Consider the following 12,597-nt stretch of genomic DNA (forward strand, 5'->3'; position numbering starts at 1 on the left):
CTGTTTGACCTTAATAGTGTCTCCCTTATTATACTTACCCTGTTAAAGTTTGTCATTTGCTGTGGATCAGTTGACTTCCCGTATAGTTCTGAGTGGGTTGGTCGTAGTTCGGGTTTGACGGGTTTGTTCACTTTTCACAACAATATTCGGTTTAGGACTAGGACTAAAATGAACTCTATTAAAATCAATGAGGACCTGGATTTTATCACTCAAAATGCCTGAAAATGGGGCTAGTAAGGGCTACAGGAATGAAAAATGGTGGGAATCACAGGGCAGTTGCCCTTCCCACAATGGCCTATGCAATACATAATACCATAACTTTAAAAAAATTAAACAAAGAAATAATAAAAACATATAATAATAAAAAATTATGTCACATCGGTTAAAGGCACTCTGGCTGTTCAGACCCATTATTGGTGATGACACCACCAGTGCTACTGAATGCACATTTTGCCACAGGCAGGACAGAGCCTGCAAGGCATAGAGGGCAAGCTCTGGCCGGCCCAGAAAAGCCCAGAAAATGTCATGCAAACATTTTATCTAAGTATAACTGCATGCTTTTTCACTAACAGGGGCACTTTTCTGATCCACATATTAGTGCTCACTGACCACACTTTTCTGATCTAGGTAAAAAAACACGTTATCTGCTGACAACAGGCTGCACTACTTTTTTGTGTACACTATTTTCACTGACCAGTGACCACACTACTTTGAATTAGGTGAAAAAAATGCAATTTTCTCTGACAACAAGACTTCAGAAGTAGGTAGGAAATCATAAATTTTGCTGACAACAAGACTTCTGTACCAGGTTTTCTTGTGCACTATTTTAACTGACCAGTGCACGAGGTAGGAAAGTTCATATTGTCTGACAACAAGACTTCTGAACTAGGTAGGAAAGCGCAGTTTTCACTAACAACAGAACTTCTGCACTAGTTTATTGTGGGTGCTATTTTCACTGGTCAGTGACCTGTTTTCTGATCTAGGTAGAAAAATGCAGAAGGAGCAGCGCTGCAAACAAGGCATGATTGATGATGATGATTTATAATTTTCTGTGGCTGAATATTAGACATTGAAAGGATTTTCAAGATCTTGCTGGATGATACAATACATGCTAATAACCAGGTCTGGTCTTTCCAAGTATTGGATACAATTCTTCATAGCTCCTTTATAAAGGCAATTATTTCAGATTTCCTTCATCCCTTATTATAGGAGATTCCTCTATTCTGCGGTTGCTAAGGGGCTCGAAGCTGCTTAATTGGCCAATTCTGCAGTCAATCAAGCAACTTGGCACTTTTTCATCACTAGTCATGTGTCCTGGTGGCTTCCGGTGGATGCAAGGGGCCATGCAGTCATTACTTTATACATGCATTTTCATCATAACAGCTCTCATATCATTGATTAGAGGGGCATGCAGATGTCCTTATCGCGCCCCACCGACCAATGATATGGGAGCCGTAATGGCTGCACAGCCCCCTCCAACAATCAGATGCCAAAAGGACACAAAATGCCTGAGTCCTGCTGCCTTGGAGTCATGTGGCTCCCCGCGGTAGACAACAAACTTTGACAGGGTAGGTATAATATAATTAACCCTATTAGGGTCTTATACATGACCTGTTAAAGTTTGGTATAAATAGCAAACCCTTTAACCTAATAACACAACCACATAATAGGTTACTTAATCTGAGATTTGTGTGTCCATAAAATTATCTGGTTATTACATTTTGTTCCAGTCAAAACTGCCTTATCCAGTTGAACCTTAAAAATAAGTAGGGGCGACTTAGACAGGTGGACAACCATAAAGATACACAATGTGCCTAGAAAACGGCTGTTAGAAATTCTTACAATTTCAAAGAAGGACAATCAAGGACTTATATTGGTAATTTTTGTTTTTATTTGGGAGTAGGAAATGTATTCCAAACAAAACCTCCTGTTGGTTAAAGATTTTGAGTACGACACTCGAAGATTGTGTTGTGGCTTATTTGGTGCATTTAGTTTCACATCACGTCTCTTGTAATCTTGTAGAACCTATTGTACTAAATTTCTTTAATCTCTTCTGTAATGTGTTTGGGGTCTGAAGAGTGATGAAGCGTTTGTTACATTGACTGATGTTTTATTTTCTAATGTTGGCTGACCTTGTAAGTCAGTGAAATGTTCTGGGAAAACAGAAAAGAAAAAAAAAATAACCCACCATGATGTACATGTCCTTCCCACAGCTCTTTCCAGGCCTATGTTTAGCTCACAAGCTTATGTGAGCACAGCAGGGGATATGTATGAAAACTGGTACAAAGGTAAAATAAAGTTATGATCTGAAGCAACTGATCAGATAAACTATTCTTTCAATTTTCTAGTTTGAATATCACTGGTTGTTATGTCTATGACCTGTGCTTTAACCTCTTGCCCCACAGCCCTTTTATGTTTTTTAAATTTTCATTTATCACTCCCAACTTCCCTAAAGGCATAAGCAGCAGGATAAATTGCACTTCCTAGTATCAGTTTTTATTATTTCACACAATATACCGGGGAGCTTGAGAAAAATGACAAATTTTGTACAATTGACAAAAAGACGCATTTGGTGCCATTTAATTACAGACTTTGTATTACAGTTTGTACAAATTGCTTCATGATACCAAATTTTTAGTTTTTATTTAGTTTTAATACCTTTAAAGAATTAGTCTTTCGGGAAAAAAAATCAGTGCCATTGCATTTTTTGACGGTTTCATTGCTACCATTCTGGAAAATTTGGAATCCAATTTTAAAGTGAGGCCAAATCATTTAGAGTTTTTTTTCACATGGTATAGTCATGTTTATGTATAAAAAAAAATCTGGTATTTTGGGGTGTGAGGATAACTAACACATTGATGTTGGTTTATTTTTATTTCCATTGTTTAAAAATTTTTTTTTTTTTAAAGTCCCCTAGGGTGTTTGAACCATATGACATCTGATCATCATACACATCTCAGATTCTATCATAATGGGGCACATTTACTTACCCATCCAAGTCGCGAACCCCGTTCCAGAATGTCCGCCGGAATACACATCTGCCGTGGTCCACGTAGATTGTGCGCCCGATATCCTGCATGTGTCGCTCCCTGCTCAGGTCCGCTGGAGTTCGCATTCTTATTCCCAATGCATGTAAGTGCTTGGCTTGTGACACAAATTTGAATGTTAAATCCTGCGCTTAGGCTGAATCCGTTGATTTGTGTCACGTGAAAGCCGGTGCGATTGCGACACAATCTGATCGCGTGCGACACAATCCCCAGCCCCAATGGGGCTTATTTATTAAGGGTCCCGCAGCCGCATTTTTGTCGGGTTACCTGACTTTACGGGGATCACGCACACGATCGGATTGTGTCACAATCGTGCCGGCTTGCAGGCAATACAAATTGGGGGCGGGCCGTCAGACGATCCAACGGATTCAGACAAACCGCGGGATTTAACTTTGAATTTGTGTCGCAAGATCAAGCACTTACATGCATCCAGAAGAAGAAGGTGAACTCTGGCGGACCTGAGTGGGCAACGACACATGCAGGATATCAGGCGCAGGATCGCAGCAGATTCGGCGGACATTCCGGATCAGGGATCACGACTCGGACAGGTAAGTAAATGTTCCCCAATGTGTTAACTAATTCCCCTTGTTTTAGTACAGCAAACCTTTGCACTCAGCCACGATAAAAGGGTCTCAGTTAGGTAGGTGAGCCCATTGTATTTCTTAAAGTAGATGCCTGTTGAGATACCCACCGATCATTTGTGATCTGTTAAACTCACTTGCAAGAGTAAGTTTCCCTGTCCTCCCCATAGAATATGAGAAACTAAGCATTAAACACTTCCCGTTGAATTGGTTTAGCAGTGTTATATACTGATTTGCTGGGCCAGTAGTACAAACTGCTTGAAGTGCAACATGTCTTCAATTACATGGCTTACCCTGCACTGTTTGGAACTTTTTTGAGGCACACCTTTAACACACAGTGTGCAACACAATTCTGAATCATTTCAGTAGTTTATAATAGTTTATTTTACATTACTTGGCTCCCTGCCAGCAGCATGTTCTGAGGTCCGGGGGAGAGTGGGAAGCTGCAGCCTGTTTCTTCTTGTGGATTCTTCCTGTCCTCAATACCATCCCCCTTCCTCCCCTGCCCGCTCAATGCACACGACGGAAGTGAGGATGGAGCGGCTTGAGTGTAGAGGAGAGAAGACACAGCCACACACAGGCTACTACTGCCCTTTCCCCGGGACTCACCACATGTTGCTGGCAAGGAGCCAGATAATGTGAATTAATCTTACATAAACTACTATAATCACAAGTGACAGGTTCCCTTTAATGCAGTCATAACTACCTCAGATAATATTAAAGATTGTGTTAGCATTCAGTTTGTATTTCTTATCCTCTAGGAGTACTGTATTGATTACAGTGAAAAGAAGACCTTGGACCCCCCGCTATTGGTAACGTCCTTCCAGCCACACAGTGACTGTGTCACGCACCTTGAGACATGCACACATAACCACTGCCTTCTCATCATTTCCGCATCTGCAGACTGCAGCATATGTGTCAGTGATGTGTGGGGGAATCAAGTTGGAATATATGGACAGGTAAAGACTATCATCGAAATTAAACTACTGTGAAAATGTGTGACCCTAATGACAGGTTACCTTTAAGTAGCAGCTCCAATTTTGTAGTGTTTACTCCAAATTCATTATAATCTGCTTAGGATCATATGGATGTCCGAGGATATATGTAATATTGGAACTTTGTACATGCCATATCTTTTAGCAGTAATTACAGGCGGTCCCCTACTTAAGGACACCCGACTTACAGACAACCCATAGTTACAGACAGACCCCTCTGCCCACTGTGACCTCTGGTGAAGCTCTCTGGATGCTTTACTATAGTCCCAGGCTGCAATAATCAGCTGTAAGATGTCTGTAATGAAGCTTTATTGATAATTCTTGGTCCAATTACACCAAAAATTTTGAAACTCCAATTGTCACTGGGGCAAAAGAAAAAAAATTGTCTAGAACTTCCATTATAAAATATACAGTTTCGACTTACATACAAATTCAACTTAAGAACAAACCTCCAGACCCTATCTTGTATGTAACCCGGGGACTGCCTGTATTAACCTGTTGTATTCCTGGGATGCTCTTGAGGGAGAGGCACATGTCACACTCAATCTATTTAATCACATTAGCTATCTGCAGCTCCATATCACTGATGTAACGCAGATAGTTTACTCTGTTTGTCAGTGACCCTTCCTCGTGAGAATCTGATCAATAGAAACATGGTAAAGGTTTCCTTGATTTAATTACTACATGTCCGTTGTTGTTTAGGAGGAACACTGGAGAATTGAAGAAAGATCTTTGATAACTGAAGATAATAATGAGTTAGACAACATACAGGAAACAATAGAGGATTTGGCTTCTCCCCATCATGAAGCTGCAGAACAATCTGACAATCATGGTTTAGAGGACTTCATTGAAGATAAAGGGAAGTTAACCTTTAAGTAAGTCATAACTGAGTTTTCTTTGAACATTATATTATGCTATTATTGCCATCATGTGGCCTGGTCATATATGTATATATGATAATTCTGTATGTTTAGTTAATGCAGTATGCACTAACAGATGATGTCAGTGGAAAGAAAAATCAGACATTTGGAATTTCAATGTCCAATCCTTATGCCCTCAGGAATATAACCTGCTATCCAAGATGTCTGGTAGAGACTTACTCTCTTCTCCCTATTGACAGGACATAATAATTCGGCCAAAGTTGATGTGAATATGTATGGGGTTGTCATAAGGAATAATTATTGAGCAAAAGAATATCATGCAGAAAATCTACCTTAGGCTTCATTCACATGACCACCTGCAAACCCTAGTATTGTGCACAGTCACGCTGCGGTTAGGCATGGTGCACCACACCAGGAACGTGCTGGGCAGCCGCACGGCACAACATAGAGCAGTTCCTGTTAATATCCTATGAGCGTCCGCTTGTGAATAAGGCCTTAAAGTGAGATTTAAATTGGTTGTATAAAGTCAGGGAGGCGGAGAACTCAGCACTGAAGTCAAGTTCTTTTCAACTCCCCCTCTAATGTGATTAACATCATGCAGTAGACTTCAGAAGAGCCATTTATGAGGTCCTTGGATGCAGGAACTTGACTTCAGCACTGAGCTCTCTGCCTCCTCGGGGACTTTAGACAACCATTTACATCTCACTTCCAAGTGGATTTTTCAAATGATGTCACCACTTCAGGCCATGAAACAAAATTTGAAAGGTTTTAATCTGCTAATCATTCTAATTTCTGCTGATAGGTTCCCTTTAAGCCAATAGCTATGACCAAAGGCTAAATTGAGATTTTAACTGTATTTGTTTTATTGTAGGAAAGAATTATTTTATATATGGAATAAATAAATTAAATTCTATAACAATCTCATGTTGTTTAACGCTTTTCCTTTTGAGGCTTTCATGAAGATGGTTTTGCTAGATTCTACTTTCCCTTTTGTGACAATATGGCCTAGTTTATACTCCGACAATAGTGATTTTGCATTCTCTAAGAAAGAAGATTCATTTTTATTCATATGGGTTCTACAATACCTGTTAATTCTTTCAGTGTGACCCATGCAGTCTGTGCCTTGCATTGCATCAACATGAATAATGGACACGTTTTGTATTAACTATTCATTATTTTTGATTTATTGAGGACTAGTCCGTGGGAAAATACAATCTTAGGTAGAAAGTACAGAAGAAATGGGTTAAAAGAAAAGTTACATTCAAACTTCTGTGGAGATTCAGTCCAAAATGCAATTGGTAAGTGCACTGACACATTTGTCGTTGATCCATATGAAATTTATGATAGTTTTCGCACCGCATCAGTTATCATAAATAAAATATCACCAGTCACAATGTTACTCAGAGAAAGTTTTTTGATTTGTGACAATGGAAATCATTCATTAAACTTGCAAGGCATCTGGAAGCATGATGTAAAACACTGCTTACAAATAAAGTATATGAAGATGACGAACCTAATGAATATTAATGTGACCATCAGTATTCATCTGTAAATCATATGGGAAGGTCGCATTTCACTATTTTAAATCCAAAGATTTAGTATATTATTCTGACAACTTTTCAAGATGAGAAGGTAACCGGAAAAATATTTAGTATCACTTGATATGTCAAAAACTTGTAATGGTGGATGTTAAAAGTCAGTCGTGGTAAATCAAGTCTTAAAGTTATATTCTTCTACCAGCTATTTATGACGAATCTACAGAAAATTCTGTAAATACCTGATAGGTTCAGGACCCAGAGATTAAATCTGCATCCTTCTCGATAATGGGTGCTACCTGACCCCCATCGCAGGGTTGGACTTGGGGGCATAGGGTCAACCAGTGAAATTAATTCTGTATATTCAAAGGCTACCTTTATAGAATGCATTTTCATTGCATTTTGAACCACATCAGTATTAATGATCATAAAAACACAGATGTATTTTGAGATGCGTTTTTTCCCAATGTGTTTGTAATATACTTTAAAACGCCATGCAAACACATAATGTGAACGCAGCTTAAGACCATGAACACAAGATGTGATTGAATTGTGTTTTAAAATGCATTTTAGGTACATCTGGAGAATCTCCTCTCGGGATGTCTGTATTCCAAGCCTAAAATGTAATTCAATCTTGTGAGCATGGATATAAAGTCCAGTCTATTGAAAGCAATCAGTGCCTTTCCTAGCTCAAATTGTGGCCCCTCATCATCCTCTGATATTGTGGCCCCTTATCTTCCCCTGATATTGTGACCTCTCACCCCCCCCCCCATATTGTGTCCTCTTATTTTCTCCTGTAGTCACTCTCATCTCCCTCTCATATTGTGACCTCCTCTTATCTCCCCCTCAAATTGCGGACCCTCTCATATCCTCCTCATATTATGGCCTCATCTCCCCCTTATATTATGACCTCTCACCTTCCCCTCATAATGTGGTCCCCCACAGTACCCCCCCATTAATTTACATGTAGCCCTGCACCTGCCATTAATTAAAGTAGCATGGCAGCTCCCCCACCAATCTATATGTAGTCAGAAGTGTCAAAATTAACTATATGTAGCATGGTAGCCCCTCTTACTAATTAATAAGTAAGTACACAGTACACTATTCAGCAGCCCCCAGTTATAAATATTCTGTCAGCCTCCAATTGTCCAGCAGTCTTCCATTATTGGGTCTAGAAGTTTACCATCCAGGTGGCCCATCCCAATAATATACCCCCCTTCCCCCGCTATAATATTCTGACCGGGAGCCCCTTAATATGCCAGCAAGGAGTGCCCATCCTCTCTTTTATATTATATTGTCCAGCAGCCATTATTCCCTGTCCTCTCTTATACTATAGCAGGACCCATTATTCCCCTATTACCGTTGGTTATTATTACTCCCCCCACTCAGCCTCACTCCCTTGTTACATTCTAGGAGCCATTGTTAACCCTCTCACCCCCTTATTACATACTTGGAGCTATTATTATTCCCCCAGCCCCCTTATTAAACACCAGTAACCATTATTACCCCCCCTCCCCACCTCCTTATTACATACTAAGAGCCATTATTAACCCTCCCACCCCCTTATTACATACTAGGAGCAATTACTAACCCCCACCACTTTATTACATTCTAGGAGCCATTAATAACCCTCCCATTACATACTACAGCTATTATTGTCCCCCCAGCCCCCGTATTAAAGACCAGGAGCCATTATTATCACCCAGCTCCTTATTACATACTATATAGTGCATATATATATATATATATATATATACTTATGAGTGTATATATACTCACCTCATCTCCTCCTTTGGAAAGCTGTAAGGAACTGGTGGCTGTACAGATTTTAAGATTTTAGGAAGGTATGACATCCACAGCCCGGGCCCTTCTTTTCCAGGGGCCTGGTCTCGGTCGAACCCCCTGCGACTGCGGTCGCTATACCCCTGCATACCCCCCATAATGTGGCCCCCCTCTCATACTGTGACTCATATTGTAGCCTTCTCTTATCTCCCCCTGATTTTGTGATCTCTCATCTCCTCCACATAATGTGGACCCTTTCATCTCTCCCTATATTGCAGTCCCCTCACATACCCCCCAAATTGTGGGCCCCCTCTCAAATGCAACTTTTTTGCGACTTTTTATGCCAAAAAGCCTAGCAAAACCAAAATCTTCCCCACAGTGTCAGGCTTTTATGTTTCCCATAAGGGCCCTACTAGTGGTGGGGCTCAAGAGGATTTATATATATCTAACCCTTTAAACTACAAGGTACACCTTCATGTTTCTATCTATATGAATCTGCGTCATTTCATTTGAGTGGCATTAACTGAATGCATGTCTTGTATGTGCCGGCTATAGATTAAACATTTAATGTAGATTAAACATTTAATGAAGTTATTAATATGAAGCTTGGTAAAACACTACAAAGTAAGTTTAATGATTGTTCTGTATGACTCATGGCAGGTACCTTCAGCTTGTTAAATATAGGTTCTCTGCGGGAAACAGCTGAAATGAGCAAACCCGATTTTGTTATAAATCCGGACAAATACTTTGGAGAAAAGGTAGAAGAAAAAATGTCTAATGTGATAGAATGCCCAACCTTCATTGAAAGTAAGTGACCATACTATAACATTACATTTTTGTTGCATAACCTTCAAAAATAAAATTTACTTCTTTTCAATGAAGTCATTATATGGTTATAAGTAACTCAAATCTATCCCAGCTAGGTTTTTACCCTCTTTATTTTATTGCAGCCAATTGGTAAGATCAAAAATGTTCTTTTTTTTGTTGACAGACAAAAACAGAAATGTAGATATTTTTGCTTATTTGCTTAAAATGAAATATCACATGGACATAGGTATTCAGACCCTTTGCTGTTCAACCACATGCTGTTCATTTCCTTCTGATTCTTCTGAGATGGATCTACTCCTGTATTGGAGCCCAACTGTGTTTAATTAAACTGACTAGACTTGATTAGGAAAGACACACACCTGTCTATATAAGACTTTGCAGCTCATAGTGCATGTCAGAGCACATGAGCATCATTAGGTCTAAGGAACTGACCAAGGCACCGATCTGGTAAAACTTAAAAAAGAATTTCTGCAGCGCTCTAAGTTTGCAAGAACACAGTGGCCTCCATAATCCTTAAATTCAAGAAGTTTTGGATGGCCACAACTCTTTCTCGACCTGGTCATCCAGCCAAACTATGCAATCATAGGAGAAGAGCCTTGGTGAGAGAGGTAAAGAAGAAACCCAAGATCACTGTGGCTGAGCTCCAGAAATGCATTAGAGAGATGGGAGAATGTTTAACTATCAAAGTCAAATATGACTGCAGCCCTCCACTAGTCTGGACTTTATGGCAGAGTGTGCCGACGGAAGCCTCTCCTCAGACATATGAAAGCCTGAATACAGTTTGCTAAAAAAAAAAAAAAACACATAAAGGACTCCCAGACTATGAGAAAAAGGATTCTCTCATCTGATTAGACAAAGTTTGATCTTTTAGGTGTTAATTCTATGCGGTATGTGTTGAGAAAACCAGGCAATGCTCATCACCTGCCAAATACACTCCCAACAGTGAAAATGGAGGTGGCTGCACCATGCTATGGGGGGTGGTTTTCAGCTGCGGGAAAAGGACGACTGGTTGCAAGTGAAGAAAAAATAAAAGCGGCCAAGTACAGAGATATCCTGGATGAAAACCTCTTCCAGAGTGCCCTGGACCTCAGACTGGGCCAAAGGTTCACCTTCCGCTTTCACCTAAGCCCAATTAAGCATCTCTGAAGAGACTTGAAAATGACTGTCCACAAACGTTCACCATCCAACTGGAGAGAATCTGCAAGGAAGAATGGCAGATGATCCCCAAATCCATGTGTGAAAAACTTGTTGCATCATTCCCAAAAAGACTCATGGCTGTACTAGATTAAAAGCTGCTTCTACTCAATACTGAGCAAAGGGGCTGAATCCTTTTGACCATGAGATATTTCAGGTTTTTCTTGTTTTAGCAGAAATTTCTATATTTCTGTTTTTTTCTGTCAAGCTGGGATAAAGAGTGTACATTAGTGTGCAAAAAGAACTTTTTTGATCTTACTAATGGGCTGCAATGAAAAAAATAGTAAAAAATGTAAAGGGGTCTGAACACTTTCTGTATCACTTCAGGTCTATCCTTCTGTTACAATACAACAATATCCTAAAGCTCCTATTGCCAATGACTTCTCTCCAAGCATGGTCAACAAAACAAATACTATTCTATTGGAACTATGCTGCCAAAGCCTTTTACCAGTTCTGTCTATTAAAAAAAAGAGATGTTTAATGCTGAACTGTAGCTTGGCATCGCTTAAAGGGTTTGTGCAACTTTAGAAAAATTTAACGGGGTAAGTGTGTGACCCTAATTGGGTCAATCATACCCAGTTATACCTCCCTGAAAGGTGCTTGGAGCCTTTGGGAATTTCAAGCACTGTCCAGCAGAATTCGGGACTTCCTGCGACATCTGATCCTGATGGCCTCTGGCAGATGGAGGGGCTATGGAGGCATAAATGTCTGCACGCCCCCACCATTATAACCACTCCCCTATGAGTTTGGTTGTCCTTGGCACGCCCCTCTAACCACCCATAAGGCTCTGAAGAAGGTTTAACAGGGTAAATATAATATGGGTGGCCCTTCCTAAAGGTGATCAACCCTGTTGAAACTACTGGAACCTAACCCAACACCTATAATGAATTGTTATGGTGCTGGTACTTCTCATAGGCCAAAATAGGGATCCTAAGGTTTTTGGGCCCTTGTGAGTATGCCCCCTCTACCCCTACTCAACTTATAAATCGCTTATACGGTACATCTCTTTCCGGATCCTAGTAGGAAATTCTCTGTAGTAAGGATCATACAGAGCGGAGAGCCCATTCAAAACTTTCAACATATAGGGTTGTCACAAAAGCATCTTGCCTGAAGCTTAAAAAAAGCTATGGTAATCGAGTTGAAATAGGATGAGGTTGAAATTCCAGACTTATCTTCAGTAAACTGACAATCCACCTTGTATATTTATGGCAAAGACATACTAATGAGAATTTTTGTCTTGTCAAAAGGATAGTCCTGAAGATTAGAAGTTATTTGTAATATACTCTGAAATGTGTGTGGGGATTGGGAAGGCAAGAACCCGCTAAAGGCACGTACTGTATTTACTGAAACAAGTTCTTTGCTTGGGATTGCTTCTGCCCTTGTTCACATAAAATGTCACCTTCCTTGTGATAAGAGACAGGATAATAATGTGAAACTGGGTCAGTTTAGCAGTCATTGGTGTTAATAAAGACTTTTTGGGTTCTTGCCAGTCGCATGAATAATGTAAATGTGATTCTATCACTATTGTAGCCCTGAAAGCCGTGTTTGATGAGGAAAGCCTCTTCCCAAGAGAAATATTGGAACGTGAACTAGAAGCAAAACAACTAAATGAGAGAATTCTTCAAGAATCCAAGATAAAGAGAAACAAGAAAACCACAAGGACTACGGAAAAATAGAACCTTCTAAATGGTGTGCAGATACCTCAACAACTATTTATTCTTCTTGTACTGTATATTAAACATGAATCTGTCTAA

The 12,597-nt window shown here is 39.9% G+C and overlaps 1 protein-coding gene across 3 annotated transcripts in view; it reads left to right on the top strand.

Moving 5' to 3' along the window:
• Window positions 1-12,597, top strand: part of WDR49 (WD repeat domain 49) — a 76,249-nt gene extending 63,652 nt beyond the window's left edge. For all 3 annotated transcript variants that reach the window (XM_072142877.1, XM_072142876.1, XM_072142878.1), the window contains 5 exons: window positions 4,390-4,587; window positions 5,326-5,498; window positions 6,696-6,802; window positions 9,482-9,628; window positions 12,374-12,597. In XM_072142877.1, coding sequence (XP_071998978.1) covers window positions 4,390-4,587; window positions 5,326-5,498; window positions 6,696-6,802; window positions 9,482-9,628; window positions 12,374-12,519 — 771 coding nt within the window. In that variant the 3' untranslated portion in view covers window positions 12,520-12,597. The remainder of the gene's footprint in view (window positions 1-4,389; window positions 4,588-5,325; window positions 5,499-6,695; window positions 6,803-9,481; window positions 9,629-12,373) is intronic.

This window comes from Engystomops pustulosus, chromosome 3 (genome assembly GCF_040894005.1).
Source record: "Engystomops pustulosus chromosome 3, aEngPut4.maternal, whole genome shotgun sequence".
Classification (NCBI taxonomy): Eukaryota; Metazoa; Chordata; class Amphibia; order Anura; family Leptodactylidae; genus Engystomops; species Engystomops pustulosus.